At 35.7% G+C, this 12,063-nt stretch overlaps 1 protein-coding gene across 3 annotated transcripts; it reads left to right on the forward strand.

The window, feature by feature from the left end:
• The first annotated feature begins 989 nt into the window (after positions 1 to 989).
• On the forward strand, positions 990 to 11,894 carry LOC106136892 (zinc finger protein 1). Of its 3 annotated transcripts, none has more exons than XM_060945856.1 (4): positions 990 to 1,122; positions 5,798 to 5,988; positions 6,349 to 8,407; positions 8,606 to 11,894. In XM_060945856.1, exons 1-4 carry the CDS (start codon positions 1,026 to 1,028, stop codon positions 8,797 to 8,799), a joined length of 2,541 nt encoding a protein of 846 aa, XP_060801839.1. In that variant the 5' UTR covers positions 990 to 1,025; the 3' UTR covers positions 8,800 to 11,894. The 3 variants fall into 3 exon arrangements, with proteins under 3 accessions (XP_060801839.1, XP_013193011.2, XP_013193012.2); XM_013337557.2 differs by having other exon boundaries at positions 997 to 1,391; XM_013337558.2 differs by having other exon boundaries at positions 997 to 1,391; positions 5,798 to 5,970.
• The last annotated feature ends 169 nt before the right edge of the window (positions 11,895 to 12,063 follow it).

Here is a 12,063-nt window from a genome sequence, read left to right on the forward strand (position 1 = left end):
AGTATATTATAGGTACAACTTTTGGTCGCAACATGTATTTTTCTAAGTATGTTTATGAATAATGTAATGTTACATCTTGCGCCAAATAAAGATTTTTCTTTCTTTTTTTCAACTTTGGAAGAAGGAGTATTTAGATCGCCACTGATGAATTTGAAATCACCAAACAGCTAATTAAAATACAACAAAGTTATTCATGTTGGTACGACAGTGAGCGAACGCCGGGCGGCCGCCGCACGCGACTACTACCGCCATCTAGCGACCAAAAGCGAGACATGCGGCGGCGCGCGACAAAATGAACGAAGTTATAAATACGCGATCATTTCTGACTTATCTGAAGTAATGTCTGCTCGCGTAAACAGTGAAGGTAGGTAAATATAATTAATCAAATTAATTAACTTACGGTTTGTGATTAAAAGTGAATTATAAATGATTTTTAGGAAACTAGGTAGGTAGTTACATAATATATTTTTTCCGGTGTCTTTCTTGTGTGTGTTGAATTACTTCCTAACTCATGTGATTACCGCAATAGTTAAGTAGAGTACCTGATTATGTTGCGGATGATGCGACAGAGTGTTAAAACGCACTCAAATAACTCGTTCTCATTCAATATTAAAAAAATATAAAAAAATAATTAACTAATTCATGTATTTTTAAGTAGGTTAAACAGTAATCAGGCATGCAAGTGTATATTGTAATAAAATGGACAAATAAACTTCTCTATTCGGAATAAAAGAATGGTCATGTATGTAAATAAACAATAAGTTGTAGATTGATAGATTTCGGGTCGTTGTGTCGAGGTGTTACGCCGGTGTATCGTTATTCAGCGAGACGCGCGTCCTTGGTGTTCAGCCGTTCACTCAGTCGGCAGTCGGCGCTACTAATTAAGTATAGGTGGGGGGTGGCCGGCAGTGGGCCGCCGCGGGGCGGGCGCGGGGTGCGGGCGCGCAGGGCGGGGCGAGAGGCGGTCCACAGTCATTCCGTCGCGCGCCGCGCCGAAACGCACACGTAGTCCGCGCGCGCGGGCCATGGTCGCGAGAACCGATGAGAGCATGTTCGGGTGCTATGGTGACAGCTACTCGTACCGCCTGTGGAGCCTGGCCAACGTCTGGGGCGCCTGCCGATGTGAGTAGCGCCGCGACGGACACACGTGTCAGAGCTAGGACTTAAACGCTGACGTCAGCGGAGGCTGTGTGTGTAGATGCTAGTCAGAGTGCGTCTCGCGAAATAGAAATTAGTGTCCAGTGTACAGAGGTGTCACTCGATGAAAGTGCATAGCTCGCTTATGGGAGTTGGCGGTTGGTACGAACGCTTGGCGGCCGGTTGGCTCCCGGACATGAGGAGTAAGCAGGTCCCCACGTCCACCACCTCGGCCAGGCGGCTGGCGGCCTTAAGTAAGCTTCCTTTCATTTTGTTTTTGTTTGCAATTCTTTTTTTTTTTATATTTTAATTTTCAATACTTTATTTTTCCAATTGGCAATTCAGAAGAAAATTATTAATGTAAAAAAAGTAATTCTTGAAACATTTAAATTTAATCTTATTGGAATTCAATAATACATACATGTTTGCTCACTAAAAGTTATTTCAAAAGTTTCTTTTTGATTGGAACTTATAAGCAAAAGTTCATGCGAGTTTAAAATTCCATGTGGAGACCAAACTGAATGCATTCAGGTGAAAATAAGACACCTCGATAGCATTAAAAATAAAACTCGAACACGTCTTCATTAGAAATAACCTGGCGGCGATCCCCGTCTCCCCTGGGATATAATTCATCCACTTGAGAATCGGGAACAGGTACACACAGACTTGAAAGAAAGTTTCGTTTGCCGAGGGGAACCCGCTCGCGCCGTCTTAAACCGTAAATGATTATGTTGTTTTAATTCATTTGCTTTTTCTTCCCTATTCTTTTTACGTCTTTCCCTTGAGTGCCGCCTGTCGAGAGTGGATAAAATAATACGAATGTTTTACACGTTTAGACAATCTGCTATGCGTTGGTTGAATTTTGCGTGGCACGTGAATGGCAGTGAATTATATTAACTTTAAATTTTTAATTGTGAACCGACAATGTACTTAACATGGTAATAACAAAAGAAACACACAAAGCTTTGGTACCTACTGAAATATGTGGATATGTGCAGAAAAATAATCACACTAAGGCTTAGCTCATATTCATATCTAAAAAGTTGAAGTGACCTAACAACGTTTAAAATGCCCTGTTTTATTAAGGAAACCATGAGAGATTTGCCTTTAACAAAATAAGAATTGCATAATCATAGTTATATTATAAATAAATATTATATGTAGGTACTTGCCTTTATTGTAAAAGGCAACGGTAATTTCAAATAATAGACACCTAAGCTTTATTTTAAAAACAAGGCCTCTACATATTATCTAGAGTATTTTAAAAGAGAAAAATTTCAGAAAAATACATATGTAAGGCAATATACCTAATAAGGAAAAAATTGTGTCTATTAATTAAAAAATTTCGCTTATCATAAATTCCTACAGATGTAAATGAGAATTACTTAAAAGCTAATTACTTCGACGAATCGAAACATAAACAAATGATTTGTAAGTAAACACATTACACTTAAGTTACTTATAAGATAGGTAAGTAAGTACCCAATAATTTCAAACTCTGTCTGTGTGGTTTTAATTTAACATGCTTTGTCAAATAAGTACCAACTGAAAGTCATCAGCAAGACGCTTTGTAAAAAATTACAGACAAATTTCCACAACAATTTGGTCCTCAAAACTAACGCAGTAACATACCTAGGTACTCATATCTATAAAAAATATCATTATAAAATTCAAAATGTGGTATTACGTTGTTTTAAAAAGAAAACTTGACTTAGAAAAAGCAACTTGTTCTAATTGATTCTGGTTGATATAATAATTGATTGTCTCCTAATCGCAGAATCCACAAAGGTATAAAACCAATATATGTATTTACAAACATTCATGAATTAAGGTAAAAAAGTTTACTTTTTGCTTTAATCAAATTTATTGAAATGAGTCATCGCGTGATTCAGTTGTGCCTATTTATTTTGAAGCTTGTTTCATCTCCAGCTTGTGAATCAGAAGTTAAGATTCGCAAAAAGATGAGAGTATTTTAACTTAGATAGGTAGGTATCTTTAGAGAAATGGTGACTAAGCACTGACGTAAAATTTTTGTAGGTAAGCATTAGTATGCGAATCTGACTGTATTCTCTATCAATCAAATCAAAATGAAAATAACAACACAAAATGATGACCTTCCCTCAGTCGTAATGATTAAATTGATTTTATTTAAATCTGGGCTACTAATCATTAAATTCTAGTAAAGCAATTATTATTATTATAAGAACTGTGAAATTTAATCTTTTCTTACTTTTTGGCTACAAAAATTGTTTTGAGGCCTAAGTATTATGGGTGTTGCCCTCATGAATCTCAATGCGCCAGTTAAACCTCGCCTTCAGAGTATTTTCAAGACTATTGGCTCTTTTATTACTTCGTAAATGTATTTGGATTCTGTACTGGATAATTTAAGAAATTATCAAAAAATTTATAAATCCAATCTATTTTCTTTTAAAATTGTGCCCACACCAGAGACAGAGTACATAACAAAACACTCAAGGAGGAGTTTTTCTTTCTTTGGCGTGACCCCGCCGCCCGCTCGCCCCGCCACCGCACAGGTGCGACCAATCACGCTAACGTTTGTTTGCAATCAACTTTTATATGTAGTTGTGTGAGTGCGATAATTGTTATTTATTCTGGCGACGCAATAGGAAGCCAACCGGCGTTGTGTGCGTTTTATCAGCGGGTAACGGACGCGCTGTGCCCGTGCGCACAGATTACGGCCGATAGTTTGTCGTGTGTAGGTGTACCATCCGCTTTACCTATATGCGGCGATAAATAATACATTGACGTCCGTTGTGCTGATAATTTGCTAGGTGATTGTACGATCACCTAGCAATGTTGTAGGTACTTTCTTCACGCCAAGATAGGTATTATTATTATTTGTGTAACTGAAGTTGTAATTAATATATAGTGTTTTATCAAATCTTTTATTATGACTACTAATGAAATTACAATTAATTATGCAAATGCAAAAAAGGAATATGCTATTAAGTCGTATTTGCGAACAACACACGATATATACGAACATTGAATATTGAACTAGCAGCGCCATCTATTGCGTAGCGGCGTAGGTGATGTTACTTTACTACAAACTTTGAGTTGTATAACCACTAGCGCCATCTAGTATCGAGTAGGGGAAGTAATGTTTACTACGCAGTATTATTGTGCTGAAATTGAAAAAATCTTATCGCAAACGTAATTTTACAAATATTTTTGTTTAACTTTAATAAAACTATTTTATACAAAAGTTTAAGTTTAGCTTGGGTGAATAAAAGTTTATTCTACTACTAGAATACCTACACGAATTGAAATTATGTCGCCAAATATTTTATTAATAATAACTATAGATTAGAAACGCCCGCATAATTCTCATTAATTTCCCTTCCCGCGAAATTTCGGGAAAGCCTCTGTAAGATCACATAAGGAACCTACATGCCAAATTTCAAATCAATTTTCAATCCTTTGATCCAGCAGTTTGGACTGTGCGTAGATTTGTCAGTCAGTGTCCTCTTTTACATATTTAGAAGAGAAGGTATATATAGCTACCCATGATTTATGTATGGTCAATGATATTAAGCTAAAAACATTGCATTTAGCAAGATATAATTTTACATCTTAATTATAAATCTTGTCTGCTCTAAACCTAATCGAATTATTAATTCATGATGGATTTTAAAAAATGTTTGTTCGACTCACAATAGAGATTATACCAACAGCAATAAAGTATTATCGCCGACGCTAATTAATATATACCACTATTCTTTGCTCTTTATACTTATTTGATTAAAAAGCAGTACCGCCGCTACGTCAAAAAAAATTACTTACGTGCGCATAACATAGCCACATAAAGATACAGACAAATAAACATAGCCAAACATACAAAGATAGAAAATGTGATTCTAAAGAGTTGTATTAGTATTTTATGTATACGTCAACTAAACTCCTCATAAAAGTTTTGTTAAGATGTCATTTTCATTCCTATTTCTCTATGGTTCAACTAGTTAATGTTTTATTATATGTAAAGTAATATATATTGATGGTTTTTGATGTGATTAATAGTTTTAATTTTTGAATAGTAATTTGTTACGCTGTGCTGTTTGGTTTTTATATCCAAATTGTGGTAGTAAAGGTGTCCACGAACACATCGATCGCGTTAAGTTTAGGTTCTTAGTTGTTTAATTTGCTTATGATCCGCCGCCTTAACAGTATTTGGCAACTTCAGTTTGGAATGTTTAGAAGATTATAAAACTTAGCATTTTTACTAAAAAGATACGTTTTCAAATGTAAACTTCTACACAAAATAAGTACTTTAATACGAATAGAACCTAAATCTATAAAAAAGTACTCCTAACTTTTGTGCTTGCTAAGTATCAGACACATTTCATATCGAATTACTGACGTGTTTGTAAGCCTATGCTACCATTAAAAATTTTGGAATTGTAGTGTATTGACGATTACAAGATTTGCACTGTAGAGACAGTATTAGGATATATTACTCGCATGTGAGTTAGATATCCTAATGTAGAGTGCTGCGGCCCAAACCGCTGGATCCAGTGACTTATGTGGTCGCATTAAAGGAGGATTACTCAAAATTCTTCTTCATTTTCCTTTCACGCGGGCGTACTGTAAGTTAGTAAATAATATACACCGTTGTACTAAGAACCTTATTTCTTCTTTCCAGTCCGCCCGCTGGCGGGGGGAGGCGCGGAAAGCAAGCCGTCTGAGGAGGAGGAAGACCGCGGGGGCTCCCCTCTAGGCCCCGGCGGGCCCTTCAGCTGCAGCCAGTGCCGCGGAGCCTACCCCACCAGGGAACAGCTCGAGAGACATGAGACACTGCACTCGCCCAACACACAGGTGGATACCGTCAAATATGTCAGTGCATATTGTATACAATGACGTTATTACATTTATATTAGACTAGTAGAAGAATCAAACATATACTGCCATGCTGCTACTAAACGTATACAAGTGGCATAAAAGTTTTTATATTACATGTTTTCCCATTCGACTTGGGTAAAATATGAAAGTAAAGAAATCTTATTATAATCGTAGACATTACAAACAATTAACAAACAATATTGAAAAAAAAAAACGATTTAACATACAAAAACATACCTACTTAAATTAATATGAATCAGACATAGTGCACAATCCTTTATGTACAGTACTAAGAAATTATTATGATACGTAGTCTTATCGAATTTATTAATATAAATTATTCTTTGTCAACAGTCATGCAAAATCTGCCACAAGAGCTTCGCGAATGTGTACCGGCTGCAACGGCACATGATCAGCCACGACGAAAGTGCTCTGTTACGCAAATTCAAATGCAACGATTGCGATAAAGCCTTCAAGTTTAAACACCACTTGAAGGAACATCTACGTATCCACAGCGGTGAGAAACCATTCGAGTGTGCCAATTGTGGAAAGAAATTCTCACACTCCGGTTCCTATTCTAGCCACATGACATCCAAGAAATGTCTCGTAATGAATCTCAAGATGGGCAGAATAAAACCAAACAACCCCGCTCTAAATCCAGAGCGGAGTCCATCTCATCGAAAACGAGCTAACGCCATGGTAGCTTCTCAACTTAACAATAACATTTCCCCAAACAGTAATTCCTATTTACCCATCCTCCCAAAGTACAACGAAGCTGCTGCCGCAGCCTTTTTTGCTTCTATGTCGTCTCAAGACAATAACTTTCATAGACCTCCCCTCGGACAGCCTGGAATCAATCCCTTCTACATGCCACCTGGCATGCCCATGAGCCCTGCGAGTGGCATAACTCCTTACAGCTTTCCAGCTTCTCTTAGTCAACTCTTTGAGCAAATAGCTTCATCACAGTATCAACAACGAAAAATAGAGAACTCTTTGACTCCAAAGCATATGAGCTCACCTACCAACCCTGAATATTTAATAGAAGAGGTGACAGAAGAAGACGACAAACGATCGGAGGGAAGCGCAGAACTCGTAATGGACATAGAAGAGGATGAAGCTATGAACATAAAAAAAGAACAAGAAGATCGGGAAAGCGATCTCAAATCGCCCTCTCATAATTATGATTCCGTCCCTTCGCATAACAGTAGCCATCATAATAATCACGGATTTAATACCATTTTAGAGTCTGTTAATGCATCTGTGACTAAACATTTCTTTACATCGAATATGGAAAAGCTTTCACCCGTTTCGGGCAATATTTGTCCCAGTATAGAGTCGCCACAAACACCACATATTAAAGAAGAACCTGATGATAATTTTAGGTGCTTAAAATGTAATGAACTTTTCAACAATAAAAGTGACCTTTTAGACCATGAGAAAGTAGTTTGTGGTAATATTTTCAGAAAACATGAAGGTTTGGCAGCTCAGGTAGCTGAAACAGTAGCTTTGAATCGACTGGAAGCGGAAGCCCGAGCTTCCATTCAGAGTGGAGTTAGCGCCAGTGAGGACGAAGACTTCTCGAGGGAAGACAGAGATGATAAAATTTCTATTCACGATAACGATAGAAAAATTAGAGTGCGTACAGCGTTGAGCGAGGAACAGCAAGCGGTTTTAAAAGAACACTATGCTGTCAACCCGCGACCTAACCGCGAGGAGTTTAAAAAGATTGCCCAACAAATTGGCTTGGACAATAGAGTTGTACAAGTTTGGTTTCAAAATAACCGAGCAAGAGTACGAAGAATGACCCAAACAATGGCCGCATCAGACCAACCTCTCGATTTATCTACAAAAAAATCTACCCAATCGGTAACTTCTAGTCCCACCCCTTCACCACCGTGTAGCATTTCTGTAACACATTCCGATTCCGAGGAGGCGGTGAACCTGAGTCAGAAATCATCACGTAGCACGACGCCGCATCACGCCAATTTTTTGCCCACGTATCCACATTCCAACTGTTCGTCATCTTCCCTCACCGATTTCAGATTATCTCCTTCCCCTGGCGAACCTATAAATGGACATAAAAGATTGTTGCCACAAAAAATGTCCATCAATCCTTTGATGCCGATGGATAAGCTTCTGCAATTTAACGATATGGCTCGATCTCCTCTGCTAAACATGTCGATGGCGTCGGATATTAACCGCCAGACGACTAGTCCCTCATACGAGCGTCCTCTGTGGGGAGATGACAGACAAACACCGAACGAATTCGATGACGAAGCAACAGTACTTAAAAAGGGGAAACAGAAGCCGGGCGCAGATTACAAAGAAGGAGAAGGGCAGTTTGTATGTGACCAGTGTGACAAGACCTTTGTGAAGCAAAGCTCTCTTGCGAGGCATAAATATGAACATTCAGGTGAGATTTTTTTTCTTTATTAGAGTTTTTATTCATTTTTATTGCAGCCAGCATAATAGTAAAAAGTCCGGAAAACTACGGTGTGAAAAAATTCGTAAATTTTAGCTCCAAAATTTAAAAAAAATTAAGCCCCGCCTACTTTATTCTTCAGTTAACTATAGACAAACATAAATTTTACTCTTTAATTTTTATTCACAGGTCAACGCCCATACAAATGCGTGGAGTGCCCAAAGGCGTTCAAACACAAACACCATCTAACGGAACACAAGCGGCTTCACACAGGGGAAAAGCCATTCCAGTGCTGCAAGTGCTTCAAGAAGTTCTCTCACTCAGGCTCATACAGCCAGCACATGAACCATCGCTTTGCGATATGTAAGCCCTACAGAGACTAGAAGTACCAACCCAAAACCAAATTTCTTTAGCAACACTCAAACCTGTACCCCTTCAGCCGATTCTGCCTCAAAGATCATAAAACAATTTAAATGATCTTGTTCAACTTGGTTTTAAACATATTTTTATATAAGAACTACATACTTTTATGCAAAGCTTGAAAAAAGTGGAACTCTGTGTGTTTAAGTCTCCTTTGCAGACTAAACCAAAACTTGTGTATCCGATGAGCTCACAACAGGTACAGAACACAGGCATACCCCGATCTTATCAATTGTAAAATATAATTTACAAAGTATTCGTCGCCCGGTATTTTTGTTTTGAAGTAATGGCTATTGCTCAACTCTGTATTTTTATTATAGGAGTTATGAAATAATTTTGTATTTCGATAAATATAGTGCCAAAGCAGGTGCCACATATACCAAAGGAAGTGCCAAATTTATATTTAAAAATTTAATTAAGTTTATGTTAATCCCAAAGGCCAGTACCTGTACTATAATACTCATTGTTAAAGTTATTTTATTTTTTTATACAGCGGCCAAATATAATAGAATATACGTGAGGAATGTGACGATGTCATGATTTAAATGACGATTATTTTAATATATCTTCCAATTTGGAAAGTTCTAGAAATGCATCTGCAACGCCAATGCACGAGTTAGTAATATTTTAGATTAACTACCTAGACATAGCCGTCATGTGGTGACAATATTATACATAGTATACATCCGCTAACTTAGATACACCAAAGAATCTAAATTATAATTCTATTAATACGTATCTAATAAGTGTATTGAATTTAATAGTTTTCTGTTTCAATAAAAAGATTTTCATTTTCAAGAACAATCAGTATTTATGACCTAAATTTAAGAATAGCTAATGTTTCTGCGTTATGGAGCAAATATTCAGTTGATGGTTGACGTGGATAAAATTATCAGATATCACTAATATTCCCATAGACTTGACAATTGTAAAATGCTCAACCTTGTACAAACAGCCAAGAAATTACTTTTAACAGAATTTTTTTTTCTCACTATTTAAGACAAATAGAAATTCCAGTAAAATGTACGTCACCGAAACTGTAAACTGTTCGCTACAAACTCGCAGTGAGATCGCCACGTCCGCTCGCGGCGATGCCACATCATCAAATGATAAATCGTCACGTTTAATAATCTTCTCTCGTATTGTAATTATAAGCGTTTAGATAGATACAATCTTACTTAAGTTCCAAGCATTCCATATTACTCCTATGGGATCTCTAATGTGTTTAAAAAGCTTTCTATTATTATAGTCCAAAGACTAGCGTCTTGTAATTTGTACATAGATATAACTGTAAATATGTATTGTATGGATTATCTGTAAATATGAATATTTTTAGTGGTTAATGCGTGCATATAAAAATATTCGCCCTGCACAATGAATAGAATGACAATAATGAGCATCTGTTTATTGAAACACATTTAGAATGGTTAACTTTTAATATTACTCGTATCCGATAAATTTAATTATAACTATACGATTGTTATATACATTTCTGCAATAAGGTTTCAAATATTTATTCAGCTGATAGATTCCAAAAAGTTTTTCTGCGGTATTTGAAAACCTACGTAATTAAGCATCTCTATTTTGAATGTGTGTACTTAAGTCTAGATCCTTATATCTTTAGCACGATTACAAAACATTCACTTAATATTAGAAAACTTTTCAGTCATCGAACATCTAATTTTATTTCAACCAAGTTGAGCCGGGAACCGAATACGTCACCAATAAATTGGTTGTCGTCTTCAACACCTCCCTCAACACAGCAGTATAGAATACAAAGTTCCTAAGCTAAAATACGTTTTAAGAGATAATTATTTCTATCTATATTTTATAAATTGTAAGTAGGTAAAATTACTTTGAGGGTTTCTGATCAACGAATTACATAAATCAAACAATGTATCATGTAAGTTTGCCATCACATATATAACTCATATTTTACAGTATTTATGGAGCTGTTAGTTCTTCCACATAAGTTTCCAGTCTGATCAAACATGATGAACATAGGTATAATAACATTAAAAGATTTCATGATTAACTCACAATTGTGTATATCAAATAAATTAATTATATATCTTTATAGTATTTCCAGAGGTAAAGGTTCTTCATAAAAATAAACATCTATAACTAAAATGTATGGAGCTGCAAACTTAAGTGGAATAGGTTACATGCACCACAGGAACGGTTATATGGAATGCCGTACACCTGTCATACTTAAGGACAATTATATACAAAACATTAATATTATATTACTGAGAACATGGCATTTCAGAATGACACTCTGGAGTTAAATAAGAATGTTGATTTATAAAAACAACCTTTGGCAAACAAACCGAAATCATATTAAACTTTACTTGCTCACAAATAATCATTTAAATCTGCACTTTTAAGTAATGTAACCATAATTTTAATTTTGTAATAATTTAATAAAAATGCAGACCATATATTAGCTTCATTAATACTTCTAACAGTATTCCCATCATTTATTCTTCAGGTTTTCTTCAATACATTTATACTTCTCTTAAATTGTAATGCTGGTCATTAAAATTGTAATTGGATTCTGTCCGTGTGTGATCTATTTAATATTATTATTATTTAAAGTAAGTGACTTCCAAATTATCATCGGTGGGCTAGATAAACCAAAGATTACTTATGTTTAAGTGTATGACGCGGAGCCTGTACAATATAATGATCCCGTCATAAGTTATAGTTTAGTTTTAATTGTGCCAAAAATATTTTTAAGCTCCCAATAATGTTTATAAGAAAAATTTTATTTTTTACATAAAATGGCATTATGTACTCTGGCAATGTTTAGTTACTTGTGCAATATGAATATTGCAGATAAGTATTTCTTCCTTTTGAAACATTTACAATATATAGGTATATTTATAGTGTTAGCAATAGCAGTAAGCCATTGTGAATTCCTATTGCCATATGTGTTTGTTGTGTATGGGCGCGGAGCCAGCGCTGCGCCCATATGTTTCATGAACATTTGTTAAAATAAGTACTTTAGATTGTTAAACTTACCCATAGATTAACATGTGTTAAAATATTGCCTATATAAATTATAGTAATTCATTTTACTTGATATTATAATGTATATTGAATTTATGAATATTAAAAATATATATTGACATTTCAATGCAATGAGAAATTTTATTTTTTGCCACCTTTATGTTTCAAATGTTGAGTAAGTATATGGAGAGTAAATTCATTGGAAAGCCATTGGG

Source organism: Amyelois transitella, chromosome 9 (assembly GCF_032362555.1).
Source record: "Amyelois transitella isolate CPQ chromosome 9, ilAmyTran1.1, whole genome shotgun sequence".
NCBI lineage: Eukaryota > Metazoa > Arthropoda > Insecta > Lepidoptera > Pyralidae > Amyelois > Amyelois transitella.